Consider the following 21,175-nt stretch of genomic DNA (forward strand, 5'->3'; position numbering starts at 1 on the left):
GCAGTGGATACTGCAAAGGAAACAGTATCCATCGTCCAGTATCATTTTAGCAAAAAACTACCGCAGCGGGGTATGGTAAACTGAACTCTATCATTCCAGGCGGCCGTTCGAACTGAAAATGCAGCGCGGTATAGCGCGAGACGGTATCCTGACGGAGACGGGCCCCTTCGTCGTTCCCGCGCCGTCTCCAACTACCACAGCTGCGGGACTCTGCCCCGCCTCGCGCCGCAGCTCGAGGAGGCCGCCGCCAAGGAGGCCTCGAGCTCCGCTCCATGGACGCCGCGGAGCGGAGGGCACGGGGAGGGCGCCGGCTTCCCTAGGCGAGAGAGAGGGGGGGGGAGGGGAGAGGGCGAAGGGGTAAAAAAAAGGTTAAAGCAAATTAATGGGTGGGTCATACATTTGGTAGTTGATATAGAGAATGAATATAGAGTGTGAATGAGTGTGGAAGAACTGAGTATTGAGGAGGGAATATTGATGACCAGAATGAAATATTCTATTTAGAGAATGAATTTAGAGTATCACGAATGCGGACAGCCTTAGAGAGAGAGATATGAGGGATTAACCCTACTTTGTTTAAATATTCAGCGGTTACATGGCCCCTTTCATTTATAGTCCAGGGGAACTTAGCCAATCCAACTCATCTACGATAACATTCGTGGCGGGAGAGGCGCTGGGATAACAGTCGTGGCGGGGGAGACGCCCGGGCAGCCCGGCCACGTCACCCGAAAATCGTTGGCTGTGCGATGCTCATCGGGTGGCTCACGGCAGCCTCTAAACTTTTTAGCTGAGTCAGTTGACCTCCGGACTGTGACGCGTTGCTGGCGCCTTCAGTTGCCGCGTGCCTGGTTTCTTGCTGCGGTGGCACTCCCGTCTCCCGCACTCCCATCTTCTACCGTCTTTCATCGAGTCGCTCTGCGCCTCCATGCTCCGGGACCTCCCTCGCCTCCAACACCTTCACAGGCACCATCCCCGCTGTCCTGTTTGACCTCACAGGCCTGCGTAGCCTCTACCTTGAGTCCCATGGGCTCACCGGACAGGCGACGTCTCGCCTCGGTGACCTGAAAACCCCCACCTTTCTGGATTTGTCCGTCAACTGCTTCTCCTTCTTCAGCCACCTCCAGGACATGTTGCGTGACCTCGCCTCGAAGAAGAAGCTGGGTCGAAACTCACTTTTACCTTGTTCTCTCTCTCTCTCTCTCTCTCTCTCTCTCTCTCTCTCTCTCAATTTGTTCCTTGTTATTAAACAAAGCCTATGTCCTGCTGATAACTATCAGTAGTTTACTGCTCGTGGTGTTTCTACATAAGATGCTGATCCAGGATATGCCTAATCCAGGTCTTCTCTTGGTCTGTACATAAGACGCTGATCCAGCGTATGCCTAAACTTTAGTAGCAAAACATGGAGCCCTATGTTTACGTTTTGTAATATCCACACTTTTAGAAAGCTGCAGTATGAGATTTACTATTGTCTCTTGGTTTGTAAATAAAGTACTGATCCATTATATCCTTAAACTTTAGTATCAAAAGATGAACCGCACCCCGTGTTTATGCTCTGTAGTATGCATGCTTTTACAACTTTTACAAATTTGCACTATAAACTTTACTCTTGTGAATGCTACATAAAAAATGATGCTCTATGTTATAAATACAAAATGTATTGCCCATGCTTTTACTACTTATGTTATAAACAAAAAATAAACAAAGGGCAGCTATAGATTCTGTCACTGGCAAGTTCGAGTACCTTTGTGCTCCTCGTCCACTTTGACAAACAACATGACAAGAGTCATAGCCCATCAATTCCAGAAACAACCTCTATATGTACTCCCTCCGTTTCAAATTATAAGACATTTCAACAATTTTGGAGAGTCAAAGTTTTTTATGTTTGACCAAATTTATATAATAGAATAATGATATTTATTATATAAACTAAGTACCATTAGATTCTTTATTAGTTATATTTTTATAGTACATCAATTTGATATCATAAATTTTTATATTTCTCTCTATAATCTTGGTCAAATTTGAGATTGCTTTGACTCTTTAAGATTCTTTGGATGTCTTATAATTTGGAACGGAGGGAGTACTATTCAGTAAACAATCACTGTGTATCACCAGACTGTGTAATAAATGTATAATCATATTCTCAATATACTCTTTTGTTTTCAAAATCAGCAACCTGTTCTTTCATTTTTATATACTTTATGTATTCAATTTTTAGCACAAACCTTGCTTCCCTCGCGCGCCAATCACTAGTCTAACCTAATTCACGACGGCGGCGGTGCTACAGCACCCGTGGTACTATTCACGCTACAGTAATTCATGCGCTCGTGCAACCCTAATGCGCGGCGCGAGGTCCAGTTGGCACGCCTCCTTCGGCCCATGTTGGCCTGTTTTCTCCGCCGAGGTTCACGGCCCGCGTTGGACGTACGATAGTGCCTGTTTTCTCCGCCGAGGTTCACGGCCCGCGTTGGGCGTATGACAAGTAAACTCTTGGCACCAAGAATTAGATATTTATTGCACAAGAAACTTTCTATACACGTCCGAGTATAATTTTCAGCACAAGAACAGATCCCACAATTACAAAAATAAACATGGCATATATAGAAGTCACTGAAGGAAATCTACTAGGCCTTGAACTTCTCTCTGTCATGCGGAGCATTTTTTGCGACCGTGCCTGAGCATATTTTTCATTAAAAGAACTGTCATGCGGAGCATTATAATCGATGTTTGGGCCCACAGGTATAATCCCGTATGGATTTATAGGTGAGTGACCTCCATAGTAGCTCTTTCGAATGTGCTCTCCATGTTAACTGTGCTGCTAATGCCAGAAATTTGGTAGATGTCCTTGGTGTAATGAAAGAGTTTTAAGTTGAAATGAAAAAAGAAAATCTAACTTCACAGAATAGTATGGAACTCCAGGTATTGTTCATCTGCATAGAAAGTGACCCCTTATATTCGGTATGTTTATGTGTCCAACTTTATCTGGTCTGAGAATTGTTAAAGCCTAATCTGCATACGGTTTTTGCAATTGGCTGACACCAAATAGTCACACTCTGCATCTGGCTCATTCAGTGCTCTGAGTCTCGTTGAGAACATCAGACAAATCCTAAACCCTTTTCTTTGTTAATTAATCTTGCCTGTTGGCTTAAAGCTATGTTATCTCAATCTCGCTGGCCTGAAAGGGCCATGAATGTAACCCGGGTTGTTATAAAAACATTTATGCTAACGGGTAACATCACAAGAGCTGAGTGAGGTTAGCAAACTTGCAGAATGTAAATCGCTCTAGTAGTCATCCCATATTTCTGATATTTGGATATAACTTCTCTTGTCTCTTGTTAATTGAGAATGAACCACTGAAGACACATTGGGTACACCTACAGACTGAACTCAACAAGATATAATACTGACGGTTTCAACAAAGCATCTTTGCATAATGTGTTACTAACTGGATGAAAATCTATGGAAGACATGAAGGTATGACCTCAGAAAGAACACAGTTTTGAATAAATCAAAACTTCAGGAGTATTGCAAGTAATGACGGACAGATTTATAATAGGACAATTCCATGCTCATTAATATAATGCTGTAATCAGGTCAGCCAGTGACATACACGTAAGAACAGCACAACAAGCTATGACTATATAAAATACTTTTCGAACATGACAGATTTTACAAATATGTTTTCCTTCTTTCTATGAAGAAAAAAGTTCATACCTCATCGAATCTTATAAGAGTTGTAAACAAGCGAACATCTGCCTCTGTAATTTGATTGCTGCATAGAAAGCGTTGCCTGCTCAGAGTATCCTCGCATTTGTCCAGAGCTTCATACAGTTTCGTGACAGCCTAGAAACAAATTCAGAACAAAAGAAGTAGTAGTGCTGGTCAAACACAGGAAACACACCTAATTTTATTTCCAAGAAGCCGTGGATAACCGATCGACTTACCTCATCGTATGGCCCCTGCTGCTTTGCAAAGCCACATTTGTACACAATGTTTATCCCCTCATACACCAACTCGTTGATCTCATCAATGGAGGCCTGTAAATGAGCAGGGTAGAGATCCAGGCCAGGATTCTCTGCAAACTCGTTGAACTCAGTGTTGAGCATCCGGATGATCCCGGAGCTCTCGTTGTTAACAATGGTCTTGAGCTGCTTGTCCCACAGAACCTGCTGACACAACGCATTAGGTAGTGTAGAGATTTGGGGGAAATCCTCTCAGGTGATTTTTTCTCTCCCGATGCCTTTCTTATTTCTTCACCCTTTTACATTTTAGCCCTGCATATATAACTATATTACATACACACACCAACACTCCCCCTCAAGATGAGCCGTATATACCTATCATGCCCATCTTGTCACATGAAGACACACACCTTTTAACACTCAACCCTTTTGTTAGACAGTCAGCAATTTGTTCCTCAGAAGTTACAAACCCTAGAGTCCCGTCATCAATCCTTTCTCTAATAAAGAAGCATCGATCTCCACATGCTTGGTTCGATCATGTTGAACTGGGTTGTTGGCAATGTTAATGGCTGATTTGTTATCACACCACAACTTCATAGAACTGACCTCTTCGAGTTTTAACTCAGTTAGAAGATTTTTAACCCACAATAGTTCACTCAGACTCTGTGACATAGCCCTATACTCAGCCTCTGCAGTAGAGCGTGATACCGCATGTTGTTTCTTACTTCTCCAAATCACCAAGTTTCCAACAACAAATACACAATAGACCGAAGTTGATCTTCTATCACCAGGACAGCTCGCCCAATCTGCATCACTATAACCCTCCACATTCAGATGTCCATTTTTCTTGAACAGCAAACCTTTGCCTGGATTCCTCTTTAAGTATCTCAAGATTCTATAGACTGCATCCATGTGATCACTCCTTGGGTCATGCATGTATCTGCTTACTACACTCACAGCATATGTTATATCTGGTCTTGTATGGCATAGATAGATGAGGCGCCCCACTAGTCTTTGATATCTCTCCTTATCTACAGGATGTCCAGATTCAGCACCCAATTTGTGGTTTTGCTCTATTGGTGTAGTGGTTGAACGACACCCAAGCATACCCATCTCATCTCGTAGATCTAGAAATACTTCCACTGTGAGAGCACGATCCCTCTAGGAGATCTCACTACTTCAATCCCCAAAAAAATATCGAAGCTGTTCCGGATCTTTAATTTCGAACTCCTTTCTCAAATTCTCCCAATCGTACCATCTCCAAAGTATCATCTCCAGTAATAATAATATCATCAACATAGACGGCTAGGATAGTTATGTGATTTTTGGAACATAGATAGAACAGAGTATGATCTCCGTTACACTGCTTATATCCCATATCAAGCATTGCATGTTTAAACCTATCAAGCCACGCTCTTGGCGATTGTTTTAGTCCATATAAAGATTTTCTCAATCTTAGTACCTTACCTTCTGTTTCAGCAGTAGTGAATCCAGGTGGGATTTCCATATAAACCTCCTCTTTAAGATCACCATGAAGGAATGTATTTTTAACATCTAATTAATATAATGGCCAATCAAAGTTAGCAGCATAGGAAATCAAGGTCCTCACAGTACTCATCTTTGCAACCAGTGCAAATGTCTCATCATAGTCGATCCCATATGTCTGGTTGTACCCTTTTGCTAATAGCCTTGCCTTATATCTCTCCACTTTTCCTTTAGGATTTTGTTTCACAATATATACCCATTTACAATCAACCACCCTCTTCCCAGGAGGAGAAGGTACGAGCTCCCATGTGTCATTCTTCTCGAGTGCTGCCAACTCTTCAAGCATTGCCTATCTCTATCTTGAATCTTGTTTTGCTTCTTTCCAGTTTTTTGGAATTTGTACCGATTGCAATGTTGTCACAAATGCCCGTTACTTAGATGGTAAGGACCCATATAACACATAATTATGTTCCTCATTACTATGCTCATCTTCACAATTATCTTCAAAGCCATATCTCACTGGACGTTTACCTGCAGTGCTCCTTGCTTGTCTTCTTAGAGCAATAGGCAAGTCATTCAAGTGATCCATTATCTCTCCCCCTGACTCAGATAACTGGTCATTCTCATTTTCACCCGAACAAGCTTGATCACTTTCAACTTCATCAACAATAGTGGTGGGGTGTATGAGATTTTCCCTCCTTCTTCTCGTACATACTCGTAGATTCTTCTCTGCAGGAGACTGTTGTACTCTCCCTTCTAGTATAGCTGTTGGTACTTTATAACGTCACGAATAAAATCCGCAAGCGTACGGATACCGCTGTAGCTTTCACCCAAGAGTATTCCAGGGTATCGTATCCACTGGGGAACGTGAGTACACTATCTACAGGTTCAGGCTCATCCAAGGGGACACACATTGGTGCAGAAGGGGTGGAATAGAGAGGACTTCCTAAGATTTAGAATCTACGTTTAGAGGAAGAACTACTTCGCTATATACTTCGAGCTAAAGGTATCGATCGGCTTAAATAAGCCGATAGCTCCAATAATCAGACTCTATCCAGTATACGAACATGGAGGAATTCTAGGGCTCGAACAGGGTTGTCAACACCTGCCGGCTACCTCTACAAATCGTGGGACTACCAGACAACTGAGTGGTGTAGTCTAGCCTAGACACCACATCTACGCTATTCCGTACTAATCCTAGCCCTGGCCAAGACTTGCCTTCTCTATCCGGGGTCTTAAGCTAGGATCAAACGCTATTCTAAGCATACACTCAATTCATATAAGGCAAAAATAATAACTTGCAACAAAACTCTAATTCTAAATAAGAAAGATTCGAACACTTACAATCGAATAAGCATCCGTTGAGGTACAAGCGGAGAAGAGTGCCGACAAGCCCGGCACTTCCCCCAACTCCTCCTCACTCTCCTTCTATCCTTTCTACAGCTCCTAGGCTGCCTAAAGCATCTAGGATGAAGGCCTCCAAGCTCCAAAGAGAAGAGAGGTGAGTTGTGTTCTGTGTGGTGCCTGTCTCATTCCTTCACCCCCCTTTGTATTTATAGGAGGGAGCCATGGCCAAGGGGAGCTCCATCTGCAGGTGTACCTCCAAGAACCGACCTATACATCCAATGAGGAGCTGTCACGTCGAAGACATAAGTCGGTGGGGCCCCTAGGCTGGTCGACCGACTAGGGTGGTCGACCGACCACCTTGTGGGCCCAACCGACCTCGGCCTTCTTCGGTTGGGTTGTATTCTGGGCCCACATGTCATTGGCACTTGTCTTGGCTTCTGGTATGTCGGTTTCTTGCTCTGGTGGGCCCTCTAATCCATGTTCTGACATGTGTCGCGTTCTGATTTGCTGGAACGTCGTGTCTTGGATCATGCCACACCATTATGCTGCAAAATTAGCTAAAAATCACCTGCGCACATTCTAGAACATCATCTATAGAATTCGTTAGTAAATAAGTCTATCCTAGCATTTATTCCACATTATGGTTCAATTTTGTGCAGGAGTTGACGGTCAAAATAGGTCGTTAGTGACCGTCAACAAGATCCCCCACACTTGGCCCTTTGCTCATCCCGAGTAAAGGTCAGGACTAAGGTGCCTTGGCATCTTCCTGATAGAACATACTGCACAAAAGTTATTCCATACCTTGCTTTTGCTTGTGAACTTGAATGTGTCTACCATGATGTCTTGAATTGTTGAAGAACGGAATTATCTTGGCTTCAAGTGTCATCCTGTCAAGTTGCCAGACTTGGGGATTATTGAAAGAATTTTTATAGAAAAAGTGTTCATGGTCTTACTCTTTTCTATAGATCTCTCAATGTCACTCATAACTTCTTACCAAAACTTACCCTTACTCTACCTACCGGCCTTGATCGCGTATGTGGAGTTTAGTTGGTAGAGTGAAAAGGCATCTGCTTGACTCAAATCTGTTGCAAGGTCAAAGATTGGATCCACAGGTTGATACTTATACTTATGAACTGATTAGGTTAGTGCACAGATAATTGCATGCTCCTTTTCATGTCTGACTTTATTGGTTGGGTCATGCTTCTTTGGCATGCCATCTTTTCTCTGTCTCTCTCTTTTTTTTTGGGTCATGCTTCTTTGGCATGCCATCTTTTCATCTTCCTTTTTCTTGCTCTTTTTTTTAATACTATTGTCAGACAGTATTTAAGGAGCATGGGTCTCATCTGAGCATATAACCTTTAATCAAGAGAGTAAACCATGATGTGTCACAAAATTTGATCAAGCTCAACACGTAGTCAAGGGACATATGCATAGGATTTTCAAGTGGAAAGTATCATATGGCTTTGGTAGGACGGTATATAAAGTGGAAAGACCATGAACTCAGTTTTGTTTTTATAAATAAAATTCCCAAACTAGTCAACACGAAAGAGATGAGCAACTTTAAACCAGACATATCACGTTAGTCAACAACTAAGCATCACGGGGTCCTATAAGATATAGTTCACAAACTTAAGTGCAGCATGAAAAACATTTATGCAAGCATTCATTTGGAACTCCTGTTAGCATATTCTTAAATAGTTTCAGATATTTGGAACATTGTGCTCATGTTTAGAAACGCTAAAGGGAGGAAACAAGTGAGGTAGTGCAAACTCAGGCGTCGGAGCAAGAGGTGCGCGTGACGTGTGAATATGATGGTAGTGTGAATGTGCAGCATCACGGGATCTCCCCCCCCCACACTTGTTTTCGACCTGCTCATCGATCATAGACAAAACAAAATATGAAAGATAAAGGGGCTCTGCCGGCATTAACACCGGGGAGCCAAAGTTATCAAACCAAACAAACTAAATAGACTTGGGGCGCGACTAAACCGAACTAAACCTAAATGAAATAACTAGCACCCGAACTAAACTAATGATAATGACCTTTTTAGGAGGTAACTCCAAATAAAGGTCCTTGTGACCCGTAGCCTCATACAAGCGCTTCATCTTAGCGCTCAAACCACGACACAGAAGACGGAGGTCGTCCCGAAGCTTCTCGACCTAAATCTTTCTCTCCGCGAGCTGGTCCTCAAGGTGCCTATTCTCCAGGCGCAGCTGCTGGACCATCACGGTGAGATCAGCGATGGTAGGTCCCTCTGGTGCAGCGTCGCCTTTGGGCTTTGCAGGCGACGACTGAGATATTGTCTTCTTGGGGGATGGACTGGTGGCTGCGCTCCTTCTTTGAGCGTCTGGAGTTTGAGTTGGGGTTGCCCCCTGTACAGACTCTGGAGCGCTCCTCTGTGGTACGGGAGCGATCTGCGCATTTTGAGGCGGCGCAGAGGATCCTGCTGCCGCTCCATCCTTGAAGAGTTGCTTCGCGATCGGCCTCCATGGGGACGGAGCCTCCTTGGAGGGTCTTCCGTACGGGCTCTGCGCGCGTGCTCTAGATTTCCTGATCTTGAGAGGCGAGGGTGACCTTGCGGCAGAGTGGGGGCGATGGGGGTCACGCCCCCTGGTCAGCCGACCAGGGTGGTCGGCTGACTGGTGGGTGGCGCTCACCGGCCCTACGCTGCTCCCTACAGCAGGAATCATCGCCATGAGCTGCACAAAGGTCACCTTGCCTTCTATCATTGCGTCAGCGGCAGGGTTTGGAACACCGGACGGAAGAGGACTTGCAGGACAGGTTGCGGCCGGCGTGGTGGCTACGGTTTTGGGGTTTCCCTCGCTAGCCATGATTTTCAGATGGTGGGATGCTGCTGGAGATCTATGGAGGTTTTGGGAGTAGATGGAAACAAGGTGGAGAAGAGAGGGTTTAGGTTTTCTGGAAGAGAGGTACGAGAACTCCTCTTTTTTCCTCGCGGACGCCGACGTGTCTCGCGGATTTGGGCTCAAGACAGGTCAAGGAGGCCGTGCACCAAAGCTGGGCCACATTGGGGCCTACCCATGCTCGGGCGGCCATGGTGGTCGGCCGACCATGGCTGGGCCCAGTGGGCCCCAGCTTTTGCTGGTCAGCAGGTGGTGCTATATGTATTTCAATTATAATTGGCCCACTATTGACAGTCTTTAAGTGCCAAATCCTACTGTCAACTAGACTCATTAACAAAGGAAAACTATACGCCTTACTCACATATTTGTATCACTAACCTTGCTCCATAGTTGTTTTCGAATTTGTATGATTTTAGATGAGCAAGGGCAAAATAAGATGAAAACACGCAGCAGATGCCATACAACTACGCAGAAGATCGCATCCGGCGTCACACACTTACAAAAAGGGCCCATCTGGCAGAGCAAACGGGCGCGCCACGCATAATGCACACAAGGAATGAAACAAGGGCCCACCTGTTAGCCTGCCAGAGAAGGATAAGGATGAGGGCCAGCCAGGTGGGTTTGGCCGAACCTGGCTTGGTTCCCGTCCAGGTACATTTTGAGGATGAGTCACCCCCAAGTCTCATGATCACCTTCCATACGTGCATTTGGCGGGAACCGACCTCCACTAGTATAAATAGGGTCCCCTCTCACCCCTCTCAACACACACACACCTCTCATTCCACTCTCTCCAAGGAGGCTCTCTCTCTCTCTCTCTTTCTCTCTTAGCTAGGTAGTGGCGCTAGGCTAGTTCTCTTTAGCGAAACAAGTCGTCCTCGGGGTCATTGAGCAATCCTCGGCTCCTGGTATGGCTTTGTATTCAACTTGTCAGACTTCTATTCATAATATAGAGTTATGCCATGGTTGCTTTGCTATTTTGATAGTTTATCAATCTATGCTTAGTTTGTTCATGAGTTATGCTAAGGTCTTGGTTAGGCAAGATGATCCGGGTACGGATAGGGGTTCGTTGTGCTTTTGGGCTTGCTCTAGCATTTTACTTGACCATCTGAAGGGTGGGAGACCCGGGGATGCTGGAGTAGTGACTTCATGCACAAGCGTGGTGCTCGAGTATGCGGGATCCTTCGGATATGACCGTGCTCCATGGTGTGACTGGGGTAGACAGCAGGTTTTGACAGCCCTGTCCGTCTGGCGTAACAGCTGTGTTGCGTTTAGCATATTCCGCAACGTTCGGGTTCGGTGTAGGAGTTTATGCAAAGAGGTAACGGGACTGGATGTACTCTGGTGCGGGACCTTCTTCCCGCTATCCCATTTTCCTGGCACCTGTAGTCCTAACCATGTCCTAACATGACCCCAGCTTTGGATAGAAGCACTAGGGCACTTAACCTAGCCTAAGCTCCAGCTGACTTAACATAGGATAGATTAGTCCTTTGCTTTGTCGTTTCTCTCTTTTATTCCTTCCTCCTGGAGTGTGGTTGTGTGCTGTGTTGCATTATCCTTGCTTATTTCTTTATCTTGACTTACCCCTATTAGAGTTTTGCCTATTGCTTGAGGCACAATGTCATGTTTAATGTTAAGTACAATACCCTTGCCACTGCCATCCTTTGGGAACAAATTAATAACGATACCCTGACTCTTCGGGTGAAATGCTACAACAGTATATCCGTGTTCTTGCGGATCCATCTGTAATCGTATAGATTATACCACGAGAGTGGCACCCCTTGGGTGCAGTTGCTAGGATGGGTCGGCACCCTCATTTCTAGTGATTGCACTAAGGACCGCCAACATGCATTTCTGAGGCTGTTGCCAAGGTCTTCGCAAACCCGGTAGTGACTTAAGAAATGTCAACAAGCATTTTTGGCGCCGTTGCCAGGGATGGCATGTGAACAAAGTTATTGTGCTGATATTAATATAGGCTTTGAACTCAAGATATAATCATTATGCTTTCAGGCTAATGTCACTTTATGTCTTCTTTTATTTTTGATTTGAAAGAAGACAGGGGTAATGTATGACTGGTTTCTCCCTGCCGAAAAACTACACAGACAATCTAGAGAAGCTCGTGAGAAGGGCACGACTTCGTGTTGTTCCTCCTCTCGCTATTTTCCCGGCACAGTAACCCATTTTAGAAGCACCACTTGCTATTGAGGCTATGGCTGAAAAGACTCTCCACGAGTTCTCCATCCCCTCCACCGACAATGTGGCCACTGTGTAACGCCCGGTTTATAAAAGAACATAAACCGAGCAATCATATACGTGCCAGGATCAAGTCACACGTATATACAACAGAACGAACAGTATATCACAGCACATATCACGAATAAGACATAATAAATCGAAATACGAATGTTATTTATTACATTAATGACAAAAATGTCTGATACAGCGGAAGCGAAGTACAAATACGAATAAAACTCTCCGAAGCTGAGCAGGGCGCCACAGGGACGTCGACTGGGAGACGAATGCCTAGAAGTCCTCGTAGTCCTGGTAGCGCTGAGCGAACTCCCTCGTGTCGGCAGGAACTGAGCAGCAGTAGCGTAGCCAAGAGGAAAAAGTAGAGAAGAGGCAAGAGTGAGTACACAATTTGTACTCAACAAGTATAACACAAACTATGAGGCTCTAAGGTTGGCTGACTGACTGCATTAGCTTTTAAGTCTTGGCAAAATTTTATTAAAACTATTTACTACAAGTTGATGAATTACCATTTACCCAGTTGCATAGTAATTAATCAAGATTTATCATGTTACGACTGAGAACCAAACCAAACCACCAAGGTAAACCCCGAGAGGCACCTCCCTCGTCGGAAGGAGATAACCCCACTAATCAAAAGGAGGATCTGGGCCGCTCATAACCGTGAGCACGGCTAGTATACCAGTTTTACACTCTGCAGAGGTTGCGCATCTTTACCCACAAGTCGTGAGCTACGCTAGAGGTTCATCACACTTCCTTAGGTGAGATGACTAGCGACTCACTACGAGGCCGTTACAAAGAATCTCGTTGGTAAGGCGTAACCGCGAGAGTTAGGTCAGCGACGATGGGGCCCACCTCACGGGGGTACAAGCACAGGTACGCAAACCAAGCACAGACCAGCCGGAGGAGCAGGGACCATTGAAGCTTACTACTCTTGCCCCGCAGGTAAGTTACTCCAAACCAAAAAGACCTAATTAGTAAGCCAAGTCTATCCCATTCTAGCCTTGTGGTAGCGCTGTTGTCCCAGGTTGTCGCTCTATGAACCGGTCCTTATGGAGAGTGGCCAACCAAGCACTAAGCACTGTGCTGGCCCCCTAAACCATGTTTCTACAAAAAACCATCTTTTAACGAGACGTGAGCCACTCATCCACACAGAGGGCCACTCTCAGAATTAAGTTCAAGTAAACCATTAATCAAATTAATTAAAAAGGACCAAGTGTGTTATAGCACGGCACCTAGCACAACTAACCAAAATGCAACCCAAAGGATATATATAAAGGATACAAAGTGGCTAGGGAATCCTTATAGGCATACAGTATTAAATGCAGTATGAAATTGTAATTAAAAGTGATAGGTTGTTCATGTTATACTTGCCTTCCTCGTACTGCTCCTGCTGCTGCTCAAAGTGCTTGGAAGACGGCTGCTCCGGGTACTGGTACTGGGGCTCCTCCGGTAACTCAGCGTCTACTCATGAACACATGGCCAAAACAATGCACAATAATAAGCATACAAGCAAATACTACAAACACTAAGAAACAGTACATCAATACATAAAAACAGCACACTAAACTAGTCTAAAACTATTCTACGTGTTACAACGATCGCGTGGACATAAAGAACGCCTAAAACGGAGCTAAAACACATTTTCTAGGCTAAAAACAAGTTCCAGGGACTTATCTGCGATAAAAACTAAGTTCTAGGGGGTTTCCTGCAAAAACCGGGGGCCTAAACATAATTAACCATTAAATCTAAGGGCTAGCGTGCAAAAACACAGGGCCTGGACCGCGGGTGCTAATTTAGGAAAGCTCAGGGGCTAAAGTGCTAAAAACAGGACCTAACCGTAATTATTTTTGAATAGGATCGGACTGCGGGTTGATTTCGATAAAGATGGGGGTCTCTTTAGAAAAAAGATCCAAGCCGAACCGTTCTCTTTGGATCTCGGCCGTAGGATCGGGATCTGACGGTCTGGATCTAATCAAAACAGGTTCTAATCGCGGCCGTAGGCTGCGGATCGAACGGTGGGGATCCATCTGGTGCGGGTGGACGGCGGCGCTAGACCGCCGGCGGTTCTGATCGCGGCGGCGTGGCGCTAAGCTCGCCGGAGTTCGTCAAATCCGACGCTCCGGGGGTCGTTTCGACCCGGGTTTGGGTCGGTTGGCATCTACGTGACATGGGTAAACTAATGGGGCCAAAAGCGGGGCTCGGTTGGTGACAGGGCGGCGAGAGCGACGGCGCAGGCGGTGAGCCTCGCCGGAGTGCAGTGCTCTAAGCACTAGAGCATGCCAAGGACCAAACTAACCAACGCAAAAGGAGTAGGGGGTCTGGGAGATGCTCACCGAGCTGTGGATCGAAGAATATGGCCGAGTGAAGTCGACGGCGTCGCTGACCGGCGGTGGAGCAGGGGCAGTGTTCGCGGAGGGGGGTTCTGTGGCGGTTCTCCGGCGCCTGGACACCGTAGTTCGGCTCGGGGTGCTCCTGCGACGGTTACACGTGGTCAGGGAGGTATGAGAGTGGCCGGCGGTGAGGTAATTTCTCGGAGGCGATGGTGCTCACCTGAGGCGGGTCCGGGTGAAATTCCCGGCGAGGTAAGGGTCGTGCGCGGGTACAAGTGGCTTGGGAGGCTCCCTGGGACTACGGCGAAACTACTGCGGGGCTTGTGGGAGCTTGCGGTGCAGCGGAGCGGTGTGCTCACGGCGGAGCAGGGGCGCAGCAGGACAGAGCAGCGTGGAGGCGGCGGTGCTAGGGTTTGTGGGGAGGCGGCTGCGGATGAGGGCGCAGGGAGGGGTCACGGGGGTCAAATAAAGCCGGAGCCCAGGGATTTCGGCTCGGGTGTTACGGAAGGGGATCCCGGGGATCACGGCCGAAGATGCCGCGTGGACGTTGCGCTGCGGGGGGGTTGGGGAAGAAGAAGCTGCCAGGTGGGCCAGGCTGGTCAGCGAGATGAGGTGCGGCGCGGGCTGAGCGGGCGACGCGGGCGACGCGCTGGGCTTCGGCGCGTCACGGGCCGAGCGGGAGGAGACGTGCGGGCTGAGCGGGTTGAGCGGAGTGGGAGCGCAGGGCCGACCGGGCCGCGTGGCGTGGGGCCGGTCAGGGAAAAGGATGCTGGGCCCGGGCACTGGGCTGGACCACGCGTGGAGACGGCTGGCGAGCTGGGCCGGTACAGGGAAAGCGAGAGGAGAGAGGGGGCCGGGCTGCGCTGGGCCGGCTTGAGTTCTTGGGCCGGGTTGGTTTTCTATTTATCTGGGTTTTCTCTTTTCTATTTCTAATCTTTTCTATTTCTAATTCAAACAAAGTTTTAATTCAAATACAAATTTGAATTCAAACCACACTCAAATCATTGAAACTATGCACCAGCATGAATGCAACAACAAAGTTTAATCTATGATAAAATTTTAATCACTTAAGGAACAAAACTTTAGATTAAATGCAAGTCTAACACAATAAATCTTAGAAAATTAAATAAAGCCAATTAAATTTATTATAAATTGCTGAAATTTAAATTAGGGTGCTACAGACCCTACCCCCTTAAAGAAATCTCGTCCCCGAGATTTAGCTGGGCTGGCTAGCAAAGAGATCTGGATATGTCTTCTTCAACTCATCTTCTCGCTCCCAAGTAGCCTCAGCTTCACTGTGGTGACTCCACTGAACTCTGCACATCTTGATGTGCTTGTTCCGAGTAACCCTCTCTGATGTCTCCAGAATCTTTACCGGATGTTCAGTATAAGTCAGATCTTCCTGCACATCTACTCCATCCAGTGGTGCCTGCTCCTCGGGTACTCGCAAACACCTCTTCAGCTGAGATATATGGAAGACATCGTGAACTCCTGAGAGACTGGGGGGCAACTCCAGGCGATAAGCAACTTCGCCTTTCCGCTCTAGCACCTTGAATGGCCCCACATACCGAGGTGCTAACTTCCCTTTGACATTGAATCTGCGGATTCCTCTCATCGGAGACACCTTCAGGTACACATGATCACCAACACTGAAAGTCAGGTCTCTCCGTTTGCCATCTGCATAGCTCTTCTGTCTGCTCTGTGCAATCCTCAGATTTTCTCGCACAGCCTGAACCATCTGCTCTGCATCATCTATGATCTCAGGGCCAAAGAGCTGCTTCTCACTAATCTGATCCCAATAGAGAGGAGTCCTGCACTTTCTGCCATACAATGCCTCAAAGGGGGACTTCTTCAGACTGGCCTGATAGCTGTTGTTATATGAGAACTCAGCATATGATAGGCACTTATCCCAACTAGTACCGTACTGAATGGCACAAGCTCTCAGCATATCCTCGAACACTTGGTTGGTTCTCTCTGTCTGCCCATCTGTCTGAGGGTGATAAGCCGTACTGAAACGCAGCTTCATATCCAACGAATCATGGAGCTGCTCCCAGAACCGAGAAGTGAACTGAGACCCTCTGTCAGATATGATCTTCTTGGGCACACCATGCAAGCAGACAATCCGAGAGATGTACAACTCTGCAAGTCTAGCACCGAAGTAAGTAGTGTTCACTGGAATGAAGTGAGCAACCTTCGTCAACCGATCCACTACTACCCAAATGGAGTTGTACCCTTTCTGAGTACAAGGCAATCCAACAATGAAGTCCATAGTGATTTCCTCCCATTTCCACTCTGGAATCTTCAAAGGCTATAACAAACCTGCTGGCCTCTGATGCTCAGCCTTGACACGCTGACAGGTGTCACAAATAGCCACGTACTCTGACACTGAACGCTTCATCCCATACCACCAGAAATGTTCCTTCAGATCATAGTACATCTTCGTGCTGCCCGAATGAATAGAGTATGCTGTATCATGGGCCTCACTCAGAATCAACTTCCGGAGATCATTCACATCCGGAACACAGATCTGGTTCTTGTACCACAAAGTACCCTGATCATCCTCTCTGAAGTGTGGGGCCTTGCCCTTCTTGAGCAACTCATGGATCTCCTGCAGTTTCTCATCATCTTTCTGATGCTGCCTGATCTCTGACTCTAGAGTCGGTACTGCCTCAAACGCTGCACTGGAAGTATGATGCAAGAAGCCCAAACTCAATTGCTCGAACTCCTCGCATAACTCTGGAGGCATTTGGAAAGCCACGGCCATGTTGACATAGCTTCTCCTGCTCAAAGCATCTGCTACAACATTGGCCTTGCCCGGATGATAGTGAATCTCCAGGTCATAGTCCTTGACCGACTCTAGCCATCTTCTCTGCCGCATGTTCAGCTCATTCTGCGTGAAAATGTACTTGAGGCTCTTGTGATCAGTGTAGATATCACACCGCTGTCCATACAAGTAATGCCTCCAAATCTTCAGAGCATGCACAACTGCGGCTAACTCAAGATCATGAGTGGGATAATTCAGCTCATGCCGACGTATCTGTCGTGAAGCATAAGCAATCACTCTGCCCTCCTGCATCAGAACACACCCAAGACCATCCTTCGAAGCATCACAATATACCGTGAACCTCTTCGTCTGGTCTGGCAGAGTCAGGACTGGCGCCGTAGTCAACCTTTTCTTCAGCTCATCGAAGGCCATCTGACGCTCATCAGTCCACACGAAAGCCACATTTTTCTCCAGCAAAGAAGTCTAAGGCTTCGCGATCTTGGAGAAATTCTCAATGAACCTCCGATAATATCCTGCTAAGCCTAAGAATGACCTGACTTCCTTTACTGTCTGCGGTGTCTCCCACTCTAGCACATCCTTCACCTTGCTCGGATCAACAGCAATGCTTCCCTAAGAGATAACATGACCGAGGAATGGAACCTCGTCAATCCAGAACTCGCACTTGCTGAACTTGGCATATAGCTGATGCTCTCTCAATCTCTGCAACACGAGCCTTAGATGCTCTTCATGCTCTTCCTCTGTCTTGGAGAAGATCAGAATATCATCAATGAAAATTACCACAAAGACATCCAGATAATCCATGAAGACCATGTTCATCAAGTGCATGAAGTAGGCCGGGGCATTAGTCAAGCCGAAGGACATGACTACTCATATAGCCCGTACTTGCATGTGAATGCCTTCTTCGGAATATCCCCAGGACGGATCCTCAGCTGAAAATAGCCCGAGCGAAGATCGATCTTCGAGAATATATGAGCACCTCGAAGCAGATCAAAGAGATCCTCGATACGGGGCAGTGGATGCTTGTTCTTGATAGTGACTACATTCAGCTCCCGATAATCAACACACATTCTCTTTGAGCCATCCTTCTTATCTACCAGCAATAATGGAAAAGCCCAAGGAGAGAAGCTGCGACGGATATAGCCCTTGTCTAGCAACTCATCAATAGTCTTCTTAACTTCTTCATGCTCTATAGGTTCCATACGGTAGGGCCGCTTTGCAATAGGAGCTGTGCCAGGCAAGAGATCAATACAAAACTCAATGGCGCGTTCAGGCGGCATACCTGGCAGATCTTACGGAAAGACATCCGGGAATTCAGACACCACGCGAATACCGTCCGTGGGTCTAGCCTCCATCTGATGAAGAAATCCAGAAGGCTCCACTGCACTGATAACGACCTCTTGGCCACTGGAAGCTGATAGCAAGACTGTCCTCTGAGCACAATCTATCCGGACTCCCCACTTGGCCAGAGTCTCCATTCCCAGTATGACATCAATGCCCTTGGTGTCTAGCACCATCAGATCAGTACAGAACTCTACTCCCCTCAAGGAAACACTGACTCTCGGGCAGTAAGTGTGAGACCTCAACTGTCCTCCCGGTGAATATACTAACAGGCACCTCTTTAATGTGCTAGTATGAATACCATGATGCTCGACAAAAAACTGAGTAATGAAGGAATGCGTAGCACCAGTATCGAAAAGCACTGTAGCTGGATATGAATTAACCATGAACGTACCAATAACCACGTTGGGAGCCTCGGCCGCTGGCTCGGCCGTCACGTGGTTCACCCGACCCTGTGCTGGCGCCCTGGGCTGAGCTGGGCGCCCCTGCTGTCCCGCCTGCGCCTTCCGGGGGCAAGCGTTGGCGTAGTGCCCCGGCTGGCCGCAGTGAAAGCAGGTGCGAGGGGGTCCCTGAGCCTGCTGTCTGGTAGGAGCTGCCGGACGTGGTGCCTGCGGTGCCGGTGGAGCAGCACGAGCCGGAGGTGCCGGTAACCTCTGGCCCTGCCCCGCCTGCTGCTGCTGTCGAGGCGGGTACTGCTGCGGTGGCCTCTGCTGGTACTGCTGAGGAGGCCGGTACTGAGGCTGCTGGTACTGCTGAGGCTGCTGGAGGCGAGGACGAGTGTTGCTGCCGGAAGCAACGGGGACAATCTTCCTCTTCTTGTCCTCCATCTCCAAGTGATTGCGCTCAGTGTTGAGCGCACTGTCAACCAGATGGTTGAAGTCGTCGAAGCGGAGGTTGAGCAACGCGTACTAGAGGTAGTCCTCAAGACCCTCCATGAAGTGCTCCTGCTTCTTGCGGTCATCCGCAACATCGGCAGGGGCGTAGCGAGCAAGCTGCAGAAAGTGATCACGATACTCCGTGACCGACATAGTCCCCTGAAGTGACAAAGACAGATAGATATCGAAAGATTAACTCAAGATTCATAAGGATAGAACAAGGGGCATTAGCTCAAAAGAAACCGCTGAATGATTATATCTAAGATTACCTGCTTCAGTGCAAGAAACTCCTTCTGCTTCATCTTCATAACGCCCGCGGGGACGTTGTGGCTGCGGAACCGCTCCCGGAACTGGAGCCAATTGAGAGCCTCGCGGTCCTGAACTGGGTGGGACTCCCACCAGTCCAAAGCTGCCCCTCGCAGCTGTCCTGCTGTGTACAAGACACGCTCACGATCATCGCAATGGGCGATGTCCAGCTGGCGCTCCACTGCACGGAGCCAGTCGTCAGCCTGAAGAGGGTCGGACGTGTGAGAAAACGTCGGCGGGTGCCCCTCAGGAACTCAGCATGCCTGTCGCGAGGCTGCGGCGGTGGAGGAGGCGGAGGCTGAGTGTGAGCCTGCTGAAGTGCCTGAACAGTGTTGTTCAGGGTGGCCATCATCTGCATCTGGAGCTAGAAGTACTGCTCCGGAGTCAAAGGCGGCGGCATCGGGATCCCGGTCCCCTGGGTGTTCTGACCCTGGTTGTTCTGCCCCTGCTGGTCAGAACCACGCCTGGTGTTCACCATCTGATTTTGGACAAAAGATTTCACGAGTAAGGATATTGCAGGAATAAATTCAGATGGATATGATAACTCTTCGCGAAAAAAAAAGACTCAGCCATGATAAAGTAGACAGGATGGAGTGGACTGTTTTACCCCCAACGATCTAACTCATTTTATTAATTAATTAACTTTAACATAAGAGTGATTTTCTTTAAACAAATTTAAATTGCTAATCTATGCAATCAACCAAAGATCCAAATCAAACATTTGCATAATAACAAGTAGACAATTTTCACAACTTAGCCGAGTTTAACATACGACTCGACTAACACAACGCGTCGCAGAGCGTGCTATCGTATTATTATAAAAAGGTCGCCTAGCTAATACCCATGGTGGTCAGATAAATGATTCAGGCCAAATCTACGAAAACTATTCTTTAGAGAGAGAGAAATCAAGGTAAGACGGGTAAAAGTCATGGAATTCAAGGGGTATAATAGTAAAATAGTTTCAGCAGGCAAGGATTGGAGAGAAGAAGTCCTAAAACTCGACCAGTTCTATCTAGGCTTCGTCCTACAGTCGATACGGCTCTGATACCACTCTGTAACGCCCGGTTTATAAAAGAACATAAACCGAACAATCATATACGTGCCAGGATCAAGTCACACATATATACAACAGAACGAATAGTATATCACAGCACATATCACGAATAAGACATAATAAATCGAAATACGAATGTTATTTATTACATTAATGACAAAAATGTCTGATACAGCGGAAGCGAAGTACAAATACGAATAAAACTCTCCGAAGCTGAGCAGGGCGCCACAGGGACGTCGACTGGGAGACGAATGCCTAGAAGTCCTTGTAGTCCTGGTAGCGCTGAGCGAACTCCCTCATGTCGGCAGGAACTAAGCAGCAGTAGCGTAGCCAAGAGGAAAAAGTAGAGAAGAGGCAAGAGTGAGTACACAACTTGTACTCAACAAGTATAACACAAACTATGAGGCTCTAAGGTTGGCTGACTGACTGCATTAGCTTTTAAGTCTTGGCAAAATTTTATTAAAACTATTTACTACAAGTTGATGAATTACCATTTACCCAGTTACATAGTAATTAATCAAGATTTATCATGTTACTACTGAGAACCAAACCAAACCACCAAGGTAAACCCCGAGAGGCACCTCC

General features: G+C 46.9%; 1 protein-coding gene across 1 annotated transcript in view; it reads right to left on the reverse strand.

Moving 5' to 3' along the window:
• Window positions 1–3,570: 3,570 nt before the first annotated feature.
• Window positions 3,571–21,175, reverse strand: part of LOC120669932 (glutathionyl-hydroquinone reductase YqjG-like) — a 70,540-nt gene continuing 52,935 nt past the window's right edge. The window contains exons 3-4 of the mRNA XM_039949842.1: window positions 3,942–4,163; window positions 3,571–3,840 (exon numbers count right to left, since the gene is read on the reverse strand). Coding sequence (XP_039805776.1) covers window positions 3,706–3,840; window positions 3,942–4,163 — 357 coding nt within the window. The 3' untranslated portion in view covers window positions 3,571–3,705. The remainder of the gene's footprint in view (window positions 3,841–3,941; window positions 4,164–21,175) is intronic.

The sequence above is a fragment of the Panicum virgatum genome, chromosome 2K, assembly GCF_016808335.1.
Source record: "Panicum virgatum strain AP13 chromosome 2K, P.virgatum_v5, whole genome shotgun sequence".
Lineage (NCBI taxonomy): Eukaryota > Viridiplantae > Streptophyta > Magnoliopsida > Poales > Poaceae > Panicum > Panicum virgatum.